This window comes from Cupressus sempervirens, chromosome 8 (genome assembly GCF_028749045.1).
Source record: "Cupressus sempervirens isolate cs-2001-9-10 chromosome 8, ASM2874904v1, whole genome shotgun sequence".
Lineage (NCBI taxonomy): Eukaryota > Viridiplantae > Streptophyta > Pinopsida > Cupressales > Cupressaceae > Cupressus > Cupressus sempervirens.
In genome coordinates, this window is record NC_143125.1 from 609,665,284 (window position 1) to 609,687,900 (window position 22,617).

At 32.1% G+C, this 22,617-nt stretch overlaps 1 protein-coding gene across 1 annotated transcript in view; it reads left to right on the plus strand.

The window, feature by feature from the left end:
* Positions 1-11,089: 11,089 nt before the first annotated feature.
* LOC149543900 (serine/threonine-protein kinase PEPKR2-like) overlaps positions 11,090-22,617 on the plus strand; it is a 41,452-nt gene continuing 29,924 nt past the window's right edge. Inside the window, exons 1-3 of the mRNA XM_089795853.1 lie at positions 11,090-11,276; positions 11,623-11,919; positions 12,010-12,234. Coding sequence (XP_089651979.1) covers positions 11,090-11,276; positions 11,623-11,919; positions 12,010-12,234 — 709 coding nt within the window. The remainder of the gene's footprint in view (positions 11,277-11,622; positions 11,920-12,009; positions 12,235-22,617) is intronic.

Sequence of the window (22,617 nt, forward strand, 5' to 3'; positions counted from 1 at the left end):
AAAGAATGTTCTCAATCATTGTTTTGTCATTGATGTCAAACTTGCTACTTGTAGGAATGACAATTGCTTTAGTGATCCAAATACTATCAATTAGTTGATTGACAAGGTGGTGGCAATCAATAAGATGTAACTAGAACACCTAGAGAAAGGTTGAAGTTATGATGTTGTAATGAAGTACTAGGATTAGCTAAGCCATTGATCAAAAAGTGTATTTGATAACATACTATAAGATACAGAAAAAAGGGCACACTGAAACATACTAAAGAGGTTAGGTGTTAGCTAAGTCTTTTACAAAGCTCAACTAAGAGAAGGTGCCGAGTATATCATATAAGCTGAGTGATCTTCAGGTGCCGAGTAAAGAGTAGGTGCCAAGCAACACAGTTTTCTGTAGGTGCCGAGTAACACAGTTTTCTGTAGGTGCTGAGTAACATAGTTTTCTGTAGGTGCCGAGTAACACAGTTTTCTGTAAGTGCCGAGTAACACAGTTTTTTGTAAATGTCGAGTAACACTGAGATGCCGAGCATCAATAAAAAAAATAATGCCGAGTTGCTGCATTATTTTGAAGATCGAAGATTTGCCAGAACTAAGCTGACAAGGTTATTACTTAAAAGTTTGTAAATTAAGTAGAAGATAAGAATGATGAGCTGGTGGCACAGAACACCATGTAAAATGTTTTTGAGGATATAGCTGGCGAAGTTTCTAGAAGAGAACAAGATATGGGGTAGATACATTGTATTTTACCTAATCCATATTGAAACCCTAAAAGTGAAGAGGGAGAATTGAGCGGCAAAGGCATATCAGATCTCTATATAAGGAGTCATTAGTTAATGAAAAAAATAAATGAGAGAGCGGTGGTCAAGCATGAAAGTGTAAAGTGCTGAAGAAGGTGGAAAAAGAGGAAAGAGAGCATAGTTACTCTGTTTCAGTAAGAAGACCCCTGATATGGATGCATTAGTACAGTGAGTTAGAAGACTCAAGGAGACGAAGCTTGAATAGATGACAAGCAGTCAGAGCTGAAGAGATAAAAGCCAAGCATAAGGACTAAACTGAAAGTGTGATCTGAAATCTGCAAAGTATATTGTAAGTTATATGAGATCAAAAGTTCATTGTTGTTACATTCTAGCAATTGTAACAATTAGTTTAAATCCTATGGACTTAGGTTGGTTTGATAACCATGAGATAAATCCTTTAACAGGGTGACATTCCCAATGAATGTTCTAAAGTCCTTTAACTAGGCCCATTCCTAACAGTTTGGTGAAATCCTCTAACACAGTCACATTTAACAATGTGTTGTAAGCCTTTAACAGGGCATCACTTCAGAAGAGTGAGAATCAAGTAGCATGTTACTGGTGGTTTTTCCCAAATTGGGTTTCCACGTAAATCATTGTGTCATGTGTTGATCTTGCATGTTTTACCTTTGCATGTTGATTTACTGTAACTTGCTAATATGATTGATTTAAGCTTGGATGGTTAAAAGGTTTATGAGTTCACTACATTTGGTGAAAAAAAAAAAAAAGTTTTATTAGGGTATTTGGGACCTTGAATAACTAATTCACCCCCCCTCTCAGTTATTCTAAAAGATTCTAACACAAACCCACTATCCAATTGACCTCGGTACTATTCCTTTCAAAATAATAGATGTGTAACAGGCTTTTACTTCTTCCTCTATCCAGTAAGTCGGACTCCTTCACCTTCAAATCATGCAATCAAATTTGGAACTTTGTGATTAGTAATAGTAACCCTTAAGGTCACTTACACACATTAGTATGTCACTCTGCTCTGTTGCTTAGTAATTTGCAAGTCTTTTCTTTTTCCTTGTTATCTAAAACATGGAAAACATCTTTAGTTTATACCATAATTAATTAATAAATCCTTGATTTGACTTCATTATCATACTGTAATTAAATAAAATACACATTTAATTAATATTGTGGACTCACAATTATACAAAAAATTTCACATGCACACTCTCTAACGTCATCAACGATTAGTAAACTATCTCCAATTCATTATGCAACCCTTCACTGCAATTGTAATGAGCTGTAGAAATCATGCAATAAGAACTTCTTTCCTGATACTCTATATCTATGCAGTTCTCTATAATTCAACCATATTTTTTGTACACTATTGATTCAGGTTCTATGCACTTGCCCATGTAACAAATACACAATTTAGTATGTTCTAGTAATTGCACATCATTAGATAAGTAATATAATGTTCTCAATACAGAAATCACAGTCTGTTGCTTTGTTAGTCTTTTACAAACTTATTATTATGTTGTCATCAATGACAAGCATAGTTATAAATACATCATATCAATGTTTTGTAATGCTCCCCCATAGCATCAACATTCATGCTAACAATCTCCTCCTTTGGCATTGATGGCAACATAGATGAAAAACATCTAGTTCCAAGAAAACCAACAAGTCTTTTCAAATCCTCTTCATCAATCAAATCTTGCTTTATGAAAATTCTTTATTACAAAACTTCTCCCCCATAGTACAATGTTTTTCATGTCATACTTCTCCCCCATTGACATTAATGCCAAAGATAGTACACAAATAGTTCAATTTTCTTGAATATCCAATAATTTATCAACACAACCACAAGCTGCTCTGTTGCTTTACAACTTTGTATATAAATCCATAAACAATTCAAGAGTCTAAAGACACTATTGTATACCAATTACCAATTACCAAGAGTCCTTTGCTAACTGTATTCACCATAGACACTCCCCCATTGAGGAAGCATTAGCATTCAGTCTAGTCTAACAATGATGATATGTACCCTGGACTGATGCACTTTTTCATCTTTTATTCTAAAATAGGCAAGGACATAACCCCAAGCATACCTCTTAGGTACTCAAATGTATCCTTTGGTAAGGCCTTTGTGAAAATCTCTACAATATGTTCCTCGGTGTTAATGTGCTCTAGTCTAACTTCTTTCTCTGCAACTTTCTCTTTCAATACATGATACTTTATAGTGATGTGATTAGTCTTAGAATGCAAAATAGGATTCATAGACATTTTAACCATACTTGTATTATTACAGTAAATGATAACAGGTTCTTTGAATGTAATTTCAATATCCTTTATCATCTGCTTCATCCATATGACTTGATTACAGTTGTTTGTTGTTGCAACATATTCTGCCTTTGCAATGCTTTGTGAGGTGCAATCTTGTTTCTTGCTTAGCCAAGAAACCAATCTTTCACCAAGAAAGAATGCTCCTCCACTGGTGCTTTTTGTATCATCTATATCTCCAGCCCAATCAACATTAGTATAAGTGCAAAGAGTAAAATCATTACTTCTGTCATACTAAATGCCATAATCAGAGGTTCCTTTTAGATATCTAAATATCTTTTTTATTATTGTGTAGTGATATTCTTTAGGATTAGCCTGAAATCTTGTCACAATTCCAACCACATTTGCTATATTAGGTCTACTATGAGGTAGATACTGTAATCCTCCAATCATAGATATGTACCTCTATTGTTCAACAATAGGTCTGTCATCCTTGCTTGATAACTTGTGACCGGTTACCATAGGAGTTACAACAAGTTTACAATTTTCTAGTCCAAATCTTTTCAGCAAATCTTTCAAATACTTAGTTTGAGAAATAAAGATTCCTTCTTTATTTTGAACAATTTTCAATCCTGAGAAGAATTTCATTTCTCCTATCATGCTCATCTCAAATTCATTCTTCATATCTTTAGAGAATTTGTTACAACCTTCATTATTTCCTATAAAAATGATATCATCAACGAATACAATGATTATCAACAAACCATTTTCTATCTCTTTCAAATACAAGTTACTATCTATTGTTCCTTTAGCAAATCCAACCTTTACTAAGTATTTATCTAACCTTGCATACCAAGTTCTAGGTACTTGCTTCAATCCATTCAAGACTTTCTTTAATCTGCAAACCATATCCTTCTCTTCTATAAAAGGAAAACCTTCTAGTTGCTCAATGTAAACTTCTTCTTCAAGTTCTCAATTCAAGAATGCTGATTTCACATCCATCTGATATACCTTGAAATTTGTATTTGTTGCATATACCAAGAACATTCTAACTACTTGTATTCTTGTTATAGGTGCATATGTTTCCTCATAGTCAATTCCTTCTTGCTAAGAGTAGCCATTGCATACCATTCTTGCTTTGTTTCTTATTACTTCTCCTTTGTTCATTCATTTTATTTTTGAATACCCATTTTGTACCAATCACATGTTTGTCCTTAGGTCTAGGGAATAGTTCCCATGTGTTATTCTTTATTATATATTGAATTTCTTCTTCCATTTCTTTCATCTAATGATTATCCTTGATTGCTTCATCTGCACTTTTGGTTCTACTTGAGATATTAGGCATAGTTCTTCATTGATTCTGCTTCTTGTCATTATTCCTTTTTCTTTACTTCCTATTATTTAATCAGCAAGATGATTTCTTATCACATTCTTATTTGGGGTAAGAGTTGCTACTTTAATTCTTATTTTAGGTACACTACTATGTTCTTCTCTTACTTCTTCAGTTTGCAGATTATTCTGCAAGTCATTTTTAGTCTTGAGAAATAATTCATTACATCTATTGGTTATCTTAGAATAATCATCTCCATCAGGGTTATAATCTACCATCTTTTCTTTAGTGCCAAACTTTTCATCTATTCTCACATTTGCGCATTCTACTATAGTTTTTGTTATATAGTTGAAACATTTGTAAGCTTTACTTTTTAATGAATAGCCAAGAAACATACATTCATCACTCCTTGGATCAAACTTACCAATATCATCATCTCTTTTGATGTAGCATTTGCTTCCAAATATTCTGAAATATTTGACTGATGGTGAGTATCTGAACCATAACTCATAAGGTGTTTTCTCCATACCTTTTATGATTTGTACTCTGTTTAGAGTGTATACTATTGTATTGACTGCTTCTCTCCAAAAAATCTTTGGCACATCATTTTCAAATAACATAGCTCTTGTTGCTTTAGTAATTGATCTATTTCTTCTTTTAGCAATCCCATTCTAATCATGTGATGGGGTGAAGGTAGTTGTTTCTTAATTCCATGATCTTTATAGTAGATATCAAATTCTCTAGAAGTGAATTATCCTCTATCAGATCTTAAGCTCTTTATTTTAACTCTAGATTCATTTTCTACACTGTTATTGAATATCTTGAATTTCTCAAATGCCTTTAATTTATCTTTAGGAAAAGCTACCCAAATCATTATGGTAAAATCATCAATAGAAATCATTAAATACCTTTCTCCATAGAATCCACTTGTTCTTGCAAGACCACTCAAATTTGTGTGAACCAATTCCAGCTTTTGTGTAGTACCAAATTGCTTGCTAGGAAATGAAACTTTCTTCTGCTTGGCCAAGATACATTCCTTACAAATAATTTAAGTGGGCTTAGTGATCTTAGGTAAATCTCTCACAGCAAGTGTATTACTGGCTTTCAGAATGTTATCAAAGTTTATGTGACAAAATCTTTTGTGCCATAACCAATTGTTGTCAACTTTAGCTACTAAACATGTAATTTTAGTGGTGTTTAACTAAAATACATTACCTCTAGTTCTTGTGCCAGTACCAAGCAATTTTCCTTCCTTGTCTTTGATGATGCATGTGTCATTACCAAACTGTAATTGGTAACCTTTGTCCATAAGTTGTCCAACACTTGACAAGTTATGTTTTAGTCCATCAATAAAATAAACATCATCAGTATTTTTTTTACCATCAAGTGTGATAGATCCAATTCCTATAATATGGCAGGCTGCATTGTTCCCTACTCTGACAATTCCTCCATCATGGCTTCTAAATTTGACAAATTTACTCATATCACCAGTCATGTGATGTGAACATCCACTATCACTAATCCAATCTTTCCTTTCAACTTGTGAAATCAGGGTGCTTTCTTCTCTGATTTCTCTATCAAGATCATCCTCCTTTATAGCTATGAATCCTAATTCATCTTCACTTTTTTTTCTAATCAGATTCTTCTTCTTCTTCTTCATATGCATATAAATAATTTCTAGGTCTCCTAGATTTGAATCTTCCCTTATACTTTCTTTCTCTTTTAGGAAACTTAAATGCATAAGCACCATATTCATTACATGTCCAGCATTTAAAGATATTCTTACCAGCCTTTTCTCTTTCCACAAGAAGAGCCACTCCTTCCTGGATCTTTTCCTCCATAAACTTGTTGCTGCTAGCAATGTCTTCTTGCACTTTTTTGTTCCTTGCTAGACTAGGTTTAATATTAAATGCAATAAATATTGTGTCAATTTTTGTTAATTCTCTAGATTGTTTAAGATCGAATTCTTCAAATTCCAATCTATCAAGCAATGTTTCTTTGGCAAAATTAGTGGTACAATGTAACATTAACAGAATCATTTGTGTTATTGTCTTGAAAGGTGGTGTCAGAGTTTTCAAGACCTTTCATATTACATCATCATTAGATTTCTTTCCACCAAGAGATGTGATTCCTACAACAATCTAAGATATTCTACCATAGCTTCTTACAGATTCTTCTTCTATCACTTTAGCATCTTGGAATGTGAAATACAAATTTTGTAATCTAACTCTTTTTCCATGTGTATCACCCTCATTATTAGCTTCTAAGGTTTTCCAAATTTCATGAGATTGTTTGAGTTGTTTTACCTTACTATACTCACTTTTAGGTAGAGCTAACAATATTGCTTATCTTGCCCTTATGTTGCACATAAATACTTCTCTTTGTTCCTCAATACACCTTTCAAAATTAGCTTCTTCCACAATGTTTTTAGATGCCTTGGTTACAAGACAATATCATGGACCCATGCACAAGAGATGAGTCTTCATTTTACCCTTCTAGTTGTCATAATTTGTGCCATCAAATCTTGAACTTTTCTTTCTGAACATGTTCACCACGGATCTCCCAAATTTGTTAAAATTTTTCTTCAAGAACCTAATGCTCTGGTACCAATTGTTAGAAATAATGGTTTGCCAATATAACTGGGGGGGTGAATTAGTTATATGATAATTTAAAACATTTATTCTTTTAAGAAATCTTGACCATCCAACCAAATTAACCATCAATAATAAAGAGATGCACATAAACAATTACACCAGATATGCTGACTAGGGAAACCCCTGATAAGAGGGAAAACTTTGGTGGAAATGATGCCCATAGAATGATGTACTAATATGAATATTCCTTGTTAGAGGATGGACCCTATTAGGAGTCTATTAAAAAATTTAGTACAAAGAGTCCCTTGGAGAAGACTTTGAATCCCTATTCGGAGATTCCAAACCTATTAGGATTTGTGGAAGGTAGTTGAACCCACTATCCAATTGACCTTGGTACTATTCCTTTCATAATAGCATATATGTAATAGGCTTTTACTTCTTCCTCTATCTAGTATGTTGGACTCCTTCACCTTCAGATCATGCAATTAGAACTAGAACTCTATGATTAGTAATAGTAACCCTTAAGGTCACTTACACGCATTAGTATGTCACTCTTCTCTATTGCTTAGTAATTTGCATGTCTTCTCTTTTTCCTTGTTATCTAAAACATGAAAAATATATTTCCTTTATACCATACTTAATTAATAGATCCTCAAGTCAACTTCATACTTCATCATTATATGTTAATTAAATGAAATACACATTTAATTAATGTTTTCAGCTCATAGTTATACACAAACTTTCACACATACAACTTTCATACATGTGCACTCTCTGACATCATCAACAGTTAGTAAACTATCTCAAGTTCATTATGCAACCCTTCACTATGATTGTAACGAGCTTTAGAAATCATGCAATAGAAACTGCTTTCCTAATGCTCTGTTTCTACATGGTTCTCTATAAATCAATCATATCTTCTGTACATTGTTGATTCAAGTTCAGTGCACTTGCCAATGTATCAAATACACAATGTAGTATGTGTTGGTAACTTCACATCATCAAATATGTAATATAATATTCTCAATACAAAAATTATAGTTTTCTACTCTATTAGTCTTTTAATGACAAGCACAATTATAAATACATCATATCAATGTTCTACAATGCTCCCCCATAGCATCAGCACTTATGCTAACATCAAATGCTTGACTAAATTTAGATGTTCAAAGATGACAAAGCTAGAAGTAAGGAAATGATAAATCAATTTAGCCACTATTATTAGAAAAAGGGTTAACATCTTGCTAGGCTAGATCCAAAGGGTTGCCACTTTTAATAGCAACAAGATAAGAGGGAAGCACAAGCCCTCACACTTTCTCTAACATAGCATAGGTCCTCTTTTGAGTAACACAAAGGTAATATTTAGATCATAAACTCTCTCAAATAGATAACATTAGATTCACCAAGATATCTTTGAAGGAGTAGATACGTCTACTATCCCAACCTTTGGCTAAACACCCTTGCATCAATGCTAAGGGTTTCTCCCCAATTTTTAAGCTCTACGAAATAAAAAGGTCCCCATTAATAGAATTATTTTTGGAGATAAGGTCATTGGTTTTGACAAATTATGTCATTGATTCCCAATACTTCCAAATTGACACAAGAGCCTTCCACTTTCATAGAGAATCTACCTAAGAGGATATCCCCAAGATCTGAGCTCTTCCAATAAGAAGCTTTAGCAGGATGACCCTTGCTAATATTATTAATGATTAATATTTTCCAAGGCTCATCTCCTTTAGTTTCTTTAGTGATTCATTTTACAGCTAGAGCCACACCTTGTAATTTGACATCCTTAAGACCAAGTCCTCCCATCAATCTATTCATGGTACATCATTTCCACTTAACAACATGGGCTTTCCTTAGATGATATGGATTTAATTAAACATCCAAGCATATGCATAGTAGATAGTATAAGAGGAGAGGATTTTCTAACATACTTTCAATCCACTTGCTAAGGAAAGGTACCTCACATTCCACTTGGTAAAATTTTTATCAATATTTCTTTTTACCCATCTCCACATAATTGATAGATTAGGGTTAACTAAAAATGCAATCCCTAGATACATTACTATGTTCTTGGGGCCTCCGTAGGAAAATCAATATTGACTATGCCAAGTTGGGGGATCACTTTTCCAACCTAGCATGATGGATTCTGGAATAGAAATTATACTATAAGAAGCTAAGCAAAAAAGATCTAATTTTGACATTAAATTCTTAATATCACTTTCTTGCATCACTAGGTTAATAGCAATATTATTCACAAAATAAATATTGATGACATCGTCACCATTAAAAAAAATGATACCTTTCACATAAGGTGACAAGCCACTATCTCTTAAAATGTAACCCAATGCATCTACTAGAAATAAAAATAGGGCAAGGGCTAAGGAGCATCCCTACTTGAGAGACCTAGATAGAAAAAAAAAAAAGAGACCTTTAACCATTGATTTCCACACATGCATTGGAGTCCTTGAACAATTTATGAACCATAATATAGTAGAATTATGGGAACCCTATTTGTTTATGCATCATTTTTATAAATCCCCATTCAATTCTATAATATGATTTTTCATAATCAAGGAGAAGCATGCTTGCCTTTTGATTGGTCTCCTTCACCCAATCCAAATCCTACTAGTAGGTAACTAAATTTTCAAGAATGCATCTTCCTTTTACATAGATAGTTTGGGTTTTAGAGATAATCTTGGGTAGTATGCTCTCAAGCCTAGAGGCTAATATTTATGCAAGGACTTTATAAGACACATTTAGAAGCATTATGGGCCTCCAATTTTTTATCAACATTTTGTGCCCTTCTTTTGGAATGAGTTTAATCATACCCACATTAATGCTTCCTCCCAATGTTTCTTTTGTAAATGCATCATTATATACTTTTTGTAGTTCCTTGCTAATCCAATCAATATCATGTTTATAGAATTCAATAGAAATCCCATATGGGCTAGAGGCCTTGTCATTATTTGTAGTGTTTCTTAATTTCACCTTCTGGTATTATTTGATATAGTTCTATAGTGTATACAAGATCCAACTTCTTAGAGATGAGTTTAGACACTTTTTCTTTCAAACTTTCACTAGTATCTCCAATATCCTCAGAAGTGAGCAAAATATTATAGTACTATGCAAATTTCTAAAGGATTCCCTCTTGATCATGAATATCCTTGTCATCATTATGTATCTAATCAATTGTAACTCTTTCTTCCTTTTCCATGAACATGTTAAAGAAGTACATGTATCCTCTATCACCCATGCTAACCTAATTGAGTCTAGCTCTAGTTTTGGCACCCTATATTATTCTATGCTAAAGTCATCTTAATGCATGTCTAATTACTATTTTTTTAATTGGTAAATGGAAAAGGCCATGATAATATATTATTATTAATAAAATAATTACAGTAGCATTCCACTATTCAAATAGGCACTAGTAGGAAAGAACAAGGAAAGAAAACCTCCAGTCTAGCCCGAGACTTTTTTCCTTTATTATTACATCATAAAAGGGGTATACCCCATTCAGAAAATCCAAATAATACATTATAGTCTAAAAATTTGTTTACATCAGTATTAAAGTACAACTCTCTTTTGAGGCCACCACATTCTCTTGGTAAGAGTTCCACCTCAAACATGCATAAAGCCCAAATACAATAATCCCTATCTAGCTATCTTGCATTAAATTGGTTAATAATGGATAATATAAAGTCTGAGATAGTATTTTACCTAAAATTTTGTCAAGAATGATAAAAACCTTGATAAATTGCAAAGACAAAGGCATCAATAGAGATGTACATTATCTCCTATTTATATCATCTAAATAAAAATAGGAATCAGACCATGTGATTTTCTCATGTGATGATGGTGCATCAACCTCATCCTCTACCTCCCTTTTCTCACTTAAACATTTAAACTCTCCAAAATATCACCAACCACCTGTTGTTACTATTTCTACTCCAAGAAGAGGTATCTGCTTGAAGGATACAACTCCAAGAGGCATAAAGAGAAAATGTGGTTGCATAGAGGAAACCACTCAAATCATTAGGGATCATAAAATTGTATCTAATTATTACATTGGTCCAATTTTGGGTAGAGGCAAATACGGAGTTGTAAAGCTGTGCAAGAACAGAGTCACACAAGAAATGATGGCATGCAAGACTGTGCCCAGAGATTCTCCACAAAATGTATACAAAGAAGTGGAGATTATGCAACACCTCTCGGGTCATCCCAACATTGTAACACTTCATTCTGTGTACAAAGATGCAGATTCTTTGCATCTTGTAATGGAGATTTTCTCTGGGGCAGGCCTTGCTGATTCTGTGAAAAAGAGATGTTATTGAGAGAGGGAAGCAGCACAATTGATCAGACAACTGCTTGATGTAATTCAACACTGCCATGAAATGGGAGTTGTTCATAGGGACATCAAGCCCCAAAATATTCTTTTATCCAGTGATGGACAGATGAAGTTATGTGATTTTGGCATTTTGGTGCATGTGGCAAATGGTATGCCATTCACACTTTCAAATTACTAGAGTTCTTTTGTTTTTTATAGTTAAAAGACTATTTTCAATATTTATATCAATAGAGTTCTATTCATTTTATGAAATCCAAACTCTTTAAATTAATTCTAAATATCAAGATTGTTATAAATTAAAACGCTTGTTTGTATTGAGTGTAGGTCAAAATTTATCAGGTTTGGCTGGCAGTCCTACATATGTAGCCCCTGAAGATTTGGCAGGGAAATATACAGAAAAGGTGGATGTATGGGCTACTGGTGTCATCCTCCATGGGCTCTTGATTGGTACCTTACCATTTTGTGGGGATTCTATAGATACCATCATTGAGGCAGTGAAAAATGTGCAATTAAATTTCTTCACTGATAAGTGGAAATCTATTTCTGAGCCTACAAAGGATTTTCTTTCTAGGATGCTTTCAAGGGATGTTGAGAAGAGGATTTCTCCAGAGGAAGCCTTGAGTATGCATATTTTCTAGCTTCACATTTTTGGTATAAATTTATACAGTCACTCTGAGGTTTTTCTTATGCACTTTTCTCTTTCTTTTACAGTCCATCCTTGGATCTTGTATCATATAAAATCGTATATGGAGCTCTTTAAGGAGTCAAATTTGATGTTTCCATACAAGGCAGAGAGAAAGCAAGGGATAGAAGAGAAGTGTATATGCAAGAATTTACGCTCCTCACTTGTTGATGCAGTTGATCATGCTCTTTTATCTCTGTCAGAGAAAGATTGTAGAAAACAAGAAACAAATATGGATCTTGTGGATGTTCTATGTGCTACAATTTCATAGATGAAAATATCCAAACATAAAAAGAACAGATTCAACATGGATGCCTATCCTTGCCTTGGACAGAGCTCTATTTATTCAAGATTGCCTCTTTGTACAACATGTTGAATGTTGAATTGTATTGATTAGACTCAGCATATTCCATAGTTGATATTTGAGTCCTTTTATGTTTTTGTGGAATAAATTTGGTCTCACCAGAAGCTTATACTGCACCCTAAGGTGGTGCTTTTTTTATATTGTATATGTATCTGAAATATTCAAATTGTAAATGGAAGAATTGTAGATATATTTTTATGAAGAATGATACAAGAATGGTAAAGGATTGTCAAGGGATGCTTAGAGAAAAATAAAAGTCTATGTAGAACACTTGAAATAAAGATTAAACATAATGTTTAAAATAAATAATTTAAATTAAATTGATATAATGATAAATAACTATGTAGAATAAATGAAATAATTTAAAACAAAGATTAGTAATTTTATTTCTCTAACTGAATCATGGAAATCTTCCAATAAATGTAAGACCATAAAATTGACAGTTTACAGTATGACAAATAATGATACTACAGTATAAAGTCTTGAACCAAGTACTGTTATAAATATCTATTGATTATAATAGGGGAGATATTATTTATTTATATAAATGTTTGATTGTAGTGTACAAGGTAAATTATAGAGATAAAATTGTAAGTATTGTATTTGGACAACATAATATTATGATTGGTGGAAAAAGAGTTGGAATCATTTATGTAAAAATACAAATTCTAAATTTTAAAATATAAATTTATTCAATTTTCTTAATGTAAATTTTTTTTTGATGTTTGAATTTTAATAATAATTACAATATTAATAACTAACTTATTGCAAAATTCATATTTTCTTTAGTATCATTCTAATAGAACAATTAACAAAATTAGATGAAAGATTAAAGATAAATGTATAAATTAACATTAATTTTATTGATTATTGATATTTGAATTTCAAATTATTCATAAACACTTCATTGCAAATCTATATCCTTTTTAATGATACCTCAAAAAGCGAACTTTACAAGTTTAGGCAAAATATTGAAAACAATAGAAATATTTCAATTGCGTTCCTAGAAACATGCAAGATTGTTGCAATAAATTTTACCCATATAATATAAAAATTTGAAATGTTTTTATTCAATTCCTAGATTTACTAGATGATGCATTTCTAATTAGAGTTGACTTTTAGTTAAAACAGTTGTAGATGTACTTGATTTTTTTATTTTTCAACTTTAGTGTTAGAATTACATAGTCAAGAATAGAGCTACACTTCATACCCAATTCAAAGAGGTAGAACGGGATACATCATGGTGGAGTTATCCACTTTCATGAAAAGTAGACAATTTTACTCCACTTTTTCTTCAATTTTAACAATACATAAAATATAATAGTTTGAATTTAAAAAAGTAAAATGAACAACAATAAAAATTTTAGAATGAGTATTAAAATCCGCAACACAACATGCTTTAGATCTATATTATCTCCAAAGTCATTTTTAACAATTTGATTATAAAATTGATTCTATAAATACATAAATAATTTATTCCATGTTGCAAAAGTATAGTGATGTAAATATGACAAATCTTATAGATATAGACTTGACCATCACTTTGACAATATTTATCATAAAAGATGAAAAAAATATTGGGTGCTATCAATTAAATATTCATGGTATTTATCATCAATTCAAGATTAAAAAAATATTAGGTGCTATCAATTGAATAAATAGTAAAGATTTATCCACATTTAAAAAAAGAAAATTCAAAAACTTTTATTTCAATTTGATCTAAAGAAAATGCATATAGATTACATTAAATAATATTTAAGATTGGTAAGCTTTGGCTTCCCACTTTTCTTGATTTTCCATGAAATTTCTTACAACTTTCTCTCTCTCAGTGTGATACTTCTAAAACATGATTCCAAGCTTAAGAAAGAAATCGATGGATGTGGATGAACAGCATTGTACATGCTTGCATTATCTTCCTTAGTTTGTGCTTCTTCTAGATAGATCAGAAATTTATTTCTATAATATTATAAGATAACAACCTTGCAACCACCCAATATTGTACCTTCTCCATTTTTTGCTATATTTTTGCTACAACTTGTTTGATTCCTTTGTCTCCTTGTGAAAATAACCACAACTTGTCCCAACTAATTTTAACATGCTACTAAATAAAAAATAAAATAAGTAATTACCTTATCCACCTGAATATGATTATTGAAAAATTCAAGGAATACAAAGTCACTTCAGAGAAGTGGATTTGAGCAAGAATTATAAGTTGCAAAAAATTAATCCATTGTTTGGGTCACAAAATAGGAATTGGAATTTAGGCAAATGTGGATTTGTATCCCCATTTGACCCCCAAAACAAGAATTATGTATTCCTTCAAAATACTTGTTATTTGGGACTCCTATTTGAAATACCATTTTAAAAAAAAGTGATGATTCCAAATAAAGTGAAATTTAATTGGATTTGGCATCCACATTTCCATTTTTGAATATAAAATATTTGCAATTTAGATGCTTCAACTATTAAGAAATTATAGTCAAATAAAGGAACTTGTAGGTGACTATAGAAAGCCTTCAATGGCCTTAATAAAAAATGCAGATCTATTTTAGATAAGATGAGGCCCTGGAAAGATACCATGTTGACAAATGTAGGGGGAAAATATTCAATTGATTAGGAATATCATCACAATAGTAGTAGGTGTAAATGCCCAAATAGTTGGCACTTTCCTAGCAGTTTACACATCTATTCTTCAACCACGACCTGGTCTTGATGAATACACAAAATCAGAGTTCCTCCCACGCCAACAATTAGTTGTTGCAAGCATTAAAAGAGGAAATGTTGATGCAAAAATATGGTATGAGAAATAACACCCAGCTAGGTACTACGGAGAGTCAAATTATAGTTTCAAACCCATGACAAACAATGGGCAATATTGGCATGGGAAACCTATAACCCCTTACCCCAAATCACTAATGCCAGACATTAAATACATTCTCCCAATGTTGCAGAATAGTAATGCCAAACAAGAAATATTAAGGACACTCCAAATTAAGGCATTCATCATACAATTCTTTCATACTAGTTTGCTCTCAATTCATAGAACATACAGTAAGGAAAGCACACTAACACAGAATTCTTAATTAGAACCAAGTGGTCCCAACATAAATTTAGAAACCATAATCTAGATTTCAAGTTCCAAAATCCCAAATCAAGGGTTTCAGATTCCCATTCCTAAATCGTATTCCAACAACCAAACGGGCCCTGAGTGTATCAAAATATGTCTCTGAACTAGCTTTGTTGCAACACCTTCTCTATATTTACAACTAGAACATTATTGAGTAAAATTGTGAAATAATTAATTTATTAATGTGATGCAACAAATTCATTAGAAATAGAAAGAGGGAAAAATAGAATTAATTTATTTCTATAATTTTAATTTGTTTCTATAATTTATGAGCTACAAGAATATAAGGAAATAAATAGAATATAAAAAACAACTCAAATAGTCAAAAAATAGTGAAAAATAGTGAAAAATAAATTTTAACAATTTCTCGGCAAAAAATTATAAAATTTGGGAGCAAAGCTCCCACATATAAGCCTATTGGATTAATTAAAGATAAATTGACCATTACAATATACACAGATAAATATTATCAATTTAAATTTATTTATTTATTCATTATCCCTTAATATTTCTTTTAACATCATTATAGTTTTAGTTAAGAATCTTTAAAAATTTAAGTAGCATTATTTTATTTTATTTTAAAATTTTGTATTGAGTATATGAGATTTGAAAAAGTTTACAACACTATAACCATTAAAGTAGTTTGACTTGTATCACTTGTTCCATCAGATATTACATATTTAGTATAAAGGACCCATCAAGGAGTATTTAACAACAAGACCATATACATATAGAGAAAAATAAGGTTTATGAAGCAACTATAATTACTCAAGTATGACATTTATAGGGACTATTGTAGCCCATCCTTGTGGACCTGGGAATGTCACAATAACTGCTACTAGACAAAGAAAGGCCACTGGGTCAGCAATAACATGAGTCTCTTTCTTCTTTGGGATCATTCTTCTTTCTTCTCTTACAGCATTAATAAATGTGGAAGGAACCCTTTTATCAATCTCTATCATATAATCATACTTGACCTCTTTCTTCAACATGGTGGTTGTTCCATTCTGGAGAAGCTTCTAAGAATTATCCTTTGCAATCTTCAAAACCAAGGTAACCTGCATAGAAATATCATAAATTTTGTGTCTGCTAAGAGACGCAATAAGATTTCTAATACTACTAGAGAAAAAATTATCATTCCTTTTTCCACAAGAGCCATACAATTTTAGTAGAAAGAAAAAACCAAAAGAGATTACAATATTTATTGTTACTGAAAAATCTCCTTGAAATGATATTATGAATGTTAAAGTTCTAATCAAGGATAATCTAAAATATGGCCAAGACTTCCTTCAAAAAGACACAATAAAAGAAGATGTGGTAGATGGTTTTTGATTTCCTACAACAGGGTCAAACATTGAAAACCTCATTTGGTTTAAGAATGGTTAGCTTGTGCAAGAGGAGTCTCCAAAGAAAGCATAACTTGTTTGGTTCATTAGGTCTATGCTACAAATCAACAAGAATTATTTCCCAATCTTTAAAACTGAGGGTCAACTATTAGAAACAATGGTTCACCAATATAACTAAGAGATTGGGGGAGGGGGGTGTGAATCAATTATATTATAATTTAAAATATTTATTCTTTTAAGAAATCTTGACCATTCAACCAAAGTAAACATCAACCATAAAGAGATGCACATAAACAATTACACCAAATATGTTGACTAGGGAAACCCTTGATCAGAGGGAAAACCCTGGTGGGAATGATGCCCACAAAATGATGTACTAATATGAATATTCATTGTTAGAGGATGGATCTTGTTAGGAGTCTATTACAACATTTAGTACAAAGAATCGCTATTAAGAGACTTTAAATCGATGTTAGGAGATTCCAACCCTATTAGGAGTTATGGAAGGCAACTGAACCCACTTTCCAAATAGCTTCAAGATTAGTTCAACAAACCCACTATCGAATTGACCTTAGTACTATTCCTTCACCTTCAAATCATGCAATCAGATCTGGAACTTTGTGATCAGTAATAGTAACCCTTAAGGTCACTTACACGCATTAGTATGTCACTCTAATTTGCTACTTAGTAATTTGCATGTCTTCTCTTTTTCCTTGTTATCTAAAACATGGAAAACATCTTTCCTTTATACCATACTTAATTAATAAATCCTTGATTTGACTTCATACTTCATTATCATACTTTAATTAAATAAAATACACATTTAATTAATATTGTGGACTCACAATTATACAAAAAAATTTGCACGTGCAACTTATGTACATGCACACTCTCTAATGTCATCAACGATTAGTAAACTATCTCCAATTCATTGTGCAACCCTTCACTACAATTGTAATGAGCTGTAGAAATCATGCAATAGGAACGTCTTTCCTGATACTCTGTATCTATGCAGTTCTCTATAATTCAAGCATATCTTCTGCGCACTTGCCCGTGTAACAAATACACAATATAGTATGTTCTAGTAATTGCACATCATTAGATAAGTAATATAATGTTCTCCATACAGAAATCATTATCTGCTGCTTTGTTAGTCTTTTACAAACTTATTATTATGTTGTCATCAATGACAAGCATAGTTATAAATACATCATATCAATGTTCTGCAATGCTCCCCCATAGCATCAGCATTCATGCTAACAATCTCCCGCTTTGGCATTGATGGTAACATAGATGAAAAACATCTAGTTCCAAGAACACCAACAAGTCTTTTCAAATCCTCTTCATCAATCAAATCTTGCTCTATGAAAATTCTTTATTACAACACTTCTCCCCCATAGTAAAAAAATTTTCATGTCATACTTCTCCCCCATTGACATTAATGTCAAAGATAGTACACAAATGGTTGAATTTTCTTGAATATCCAATAATTTATCAACACAACCACAAGTTGGTCTGTTGCTTTACAACTTTGTATAGAAATCTATAAACAATTCAAGAGTCTAAAGGCACTATTGTATACCAATTACCAATTACCAAGAGTCCTTTGCTAACTCTATTCACCACAAACACTCCCCCATTGAGGAAGCATTAGCATTCAGTTTAGTCTAACAATGATGCTATGTACCCTAGACTGTTGCACTTTTGCATCTTTTATTCTAAAATAGGCAAGGGCATAACCCCAAGCATACCTCTTAGGTACTAAAATGTATCCTTTGGTAAGGCCTTTATGAAAATCTCTACAATATGTTCATTGGTGTTAATGTACTCTAGTCTAACTTCTTTCTCTGCAACTTTCTCTTTCAATACATGATACTTTATAGTGATGTGATTAGTCTTAGAATGCAAAATAGGATTCATAGACTTGTTAACCATTCTTGTATTATTACAGTAAATGATAACAAGTTCTTTGAATGTAATTTCAATATCCTTCATCATATTCTTCGTCCATATGTCTTGATTAAAGTTTTTTGTTGTTGCAACATATTCTGCCTCTGCAATGCTTTGTGAGGTGCAATCTTGTTTCTTGCTTAGCCAAGAAACCAATCTTCCACCAAGAAAGAATGCTCCTCCATTGGTGCTTTTTCTATCATCCGTATCTCCAGCCCAATCAACATTAGTATAAGTGCAAAGAGTAAAATCATTACTTTTGTCATACTAAATGCCATAATCAGAGGTCCCTTTTAGATATCTAAATATCTTTTTTACTATTGCGTAGTGATATTCATTAGGATCAGCCTGAAATCTTGCCACAATTCCAACCACATTTGCTATATTAGGTCTACTATGAGGTAGAGACTATAATCCTCCAATCATAGATATGTACCTCTTTTGTTCAACAATAGGTGTCTCATCCTTGCTTGATAACTTGTGACTAGTTACCATAGGAGTTCCAACAAGTTTACAATTTTCCAGTCCAAATCTTTTCAGCAAATCTTTCAAATACTTAGTTTGAGAAATAAAGATTCCTTCTTTATTTTGAACAATTTGCAATCCTGAGAAGAATTTCATTTCTCCTTTCATGCTCATCTCAGATTCATTCTTCATATCTTTAGAGAATTTGTTACAAGCTTCATTATTTCCTCCAAAAATGATATCATCAACAAATACAATGATTATCAACAAACCATTTTCTATCTCTTTCAAATACAAGTTACTATCTATTGTTCCTTTAGCAAATCCAACCTTTACTAAGTATTTATCTAACCTTCCATACCAAGTTCTAGGTACTTGCTTCAATCCATACAAGACTTTCTTTAATCCGTAAGCCATACCCTTTTCTTCTATAAAAGGAAAACCTTTGTGTTGCTCAATGTAAACTTCTTCTTCAAGTTCTCCATTCAAGAATGTTGATTTAACATCCATCTCATATACCTTGAAATTTGTATTTGTTGCATATACCAAGAACATTCTAACTGCTTGCATTCTTTTTATAGGTGCATATGTTGCTCATAGTCAATTCCTTCTTGCTAAGAGTAGCCATTGCATACCAGTCTTGCTTTGTTTCTTATTACTTCTCCTTTGTTCATTCATTTTATTTTTGAATACCCATTTTTTACCAATCACATGTTTGTCCTTAGGTCTAGGGAATAGTTCCCATGTGTCATTCTTTATTATAAATTGAATTTCTTCTTCCATTGCTTTCATCTAATGATTATCCTTGATTGCTTCATTTGCACTTCTGGTTCTACTTGAGATATTAGGCATAGTTCTTCATTGATTCTGCTTCTTGTCATTATTTCTTTTTCTTTCCTTCCTATTATCTGATCAGCAAGATGATTTCTTATCATATTCTTATTTGGGGTAAGAGTTGCTACTAAAATTCTTACTTTAGGTACACTACTATGTTCTTCTCTTACTTCTTCAGTTTGCACATTATTCTGCAAATCATTTTTAGTCTTGAGAAATAATTCATTACATCTATTGGTCATCCCAGAATAATCATCTCTATCAGGGTTATAATCTACCATCTTTTCTTTAGTGCCAAACTTTTCATCTATTCTCACATTTGCGGACTCTACTATAGTTTTTGTTCTATAGTTGAAAAATTTGTAAGCTTTACTTTTTAATGAATAGCCAAGAAATATATGTTCATCACTCCTTGGATCAAACTTACCAATATCATCATCTCCTTTGATGTAGCATTTGCTTCAAAATATTCTGAAATATTTGACTGATGGTGAGTATCTGAACCATAACTCATAAGGTGTTTTCTCCATACCTTTTCTGATTTGTACTCTATTTAGAGTGTATACTATTGTATTGACTGCTTCTCTCCAAAAAATCTCTCGTACATTATTTTCAAATAACATAGCTCTTGTTGCTTTAGTAATTGATCTATTTCTTCTTTTAGCAATCCCATTCTACTCATGTGATGGGGTGAAGGTATATGTTTCTTGATTCCATGATCTTCATAGTAGATATTGAATTCTCTAGAAGTGAATTATCCTCCTCTATCAGATCTTAAGCTCTTTATTTTAACTCTAGATTCATTTTGTACTTTGCTCTTGAATATCTTGAATTTCTCAAATGCCTTTAATTTTTCTTTAGGAAAAGCTACCCACATCATTCTGGTAAAATCATCAATAGCAATCATTAAATACCTTTCTCCATAGAATCCTCTTGTTCTTGCAAGACCACTCAAATTTGTATGAACCAATTCCAGCTTTTGTGTAGTACCAAATTGCTTGCTAGGAAATGAAACTTTCTTCTGCTTAGCCAAGATACATTCCTTACAAATAATTTAAATGGGCTTAGTGATCTTAGGTAAATCTCTCACAGCAAGTGTATTACTGGCTTTTAAGTTGTTATCAAAGTATATGTGACAAAATCTTTTGTGCCATAACCAATTGTTTTCAACTTTAGCTACTAAACATGTAATTTCAATGGTGTTTAACTAAAATACATTACCTCTAGTTCTTGTGCCAATACCAAGAAATTTTCCTTCCTTGTCCTTGATGATGCAAGTGTTATTACCAAACTGTAATTGGTAACCTTTTTCCATAAGTTGTCCAACACTTGACAAGTTATGTTTTAGTCCATCAATAAAATAAACATCATCAGTATTTTTTTTACCATCAAGTGTGATAGATCCAATTCCTATAATATGGCAGGCTGCATTATTCCCTACTTCGAAAATTCCTCCATCATGGCTTCTAAATTTGACAAATTTACTCATATCACCAGTCATGTGATGTGAACATCCAGTATCACTAATCCAATCTTTCCTTTCAACTTCTGAAATCGGGTTGCTTTCTTCTCTGATTTCTCTATCAAGATCATCCTCCTTTATAGCTACAAATCCTAATTCATCTTCACTTTTTTTCTAATCAGATTCTTCTTCTTCTTCTTCATATGCATATAAACAATTTCTAGGTCTTCTAGATTTGAATCTTCCCTTATACTTTATTTCTCTTTTAAGATACTTAAATGCATAATGACCATATTCATTACATGTTCAACATTTAAAGATATTCTTACCAGCCTTTTCTCTTTCCACAAGAAGAGCCACTCCTTCCTGGATCTTTTCCTCCATAAACTTGTTGCTGCTAGCAATGTCTTCTTGCACTTTTTTGTTCCTTGCTAGACTAGGTTTAATACTAAATGCAATAAATGTTTCTCAACTTTTGTTAATTCTCTAGATTGTTTAAGATCGAATTCTTCAACTTCCAATCTATCAAGCAATATTTCTTTGGCAAAATTAGTGGTACAATGTAACATTAAACAAATTATTTGTGCTATTGTCTTGAAAGGTGGTGTCGGACTTTTCAAGATCTTTCATATTAATTCATCATTAGATTTCTTTCCATTAAGAGATGTGATTCCTGCAACAATCTTAGATATTCTACCATAGCTTCTTACAGATTCTTCTTCCATCATTTTAGCATCTTGGAATGTGAACTATAGATTTTTTAATCTAACTCTTTTTGCATGTGTATCACCCTTATTATTAGCTTCTAAGGTTTTCCAAATTTCATGAGATGTTTTGAGTTGTTTTACCTTACTATACTCACTTTTAGGTAGAGCTAACAATATTTCTTCTCTTTCCCTTATGTTGCACATAAATACTTCTCTTTGTTCCTCAGCACACCTTTCAAAATTACCTTCTTCCGCAATGTTTTTAGATGCCTTGGTTACAAGCCAATATCCTAGACCCATGCACAAGAGATGAGTCTTCATTTTATCCTTCTAGTTGTCATAATTTGTGCCATCAAATCTTGAACTTTTCTTTCTGAACATG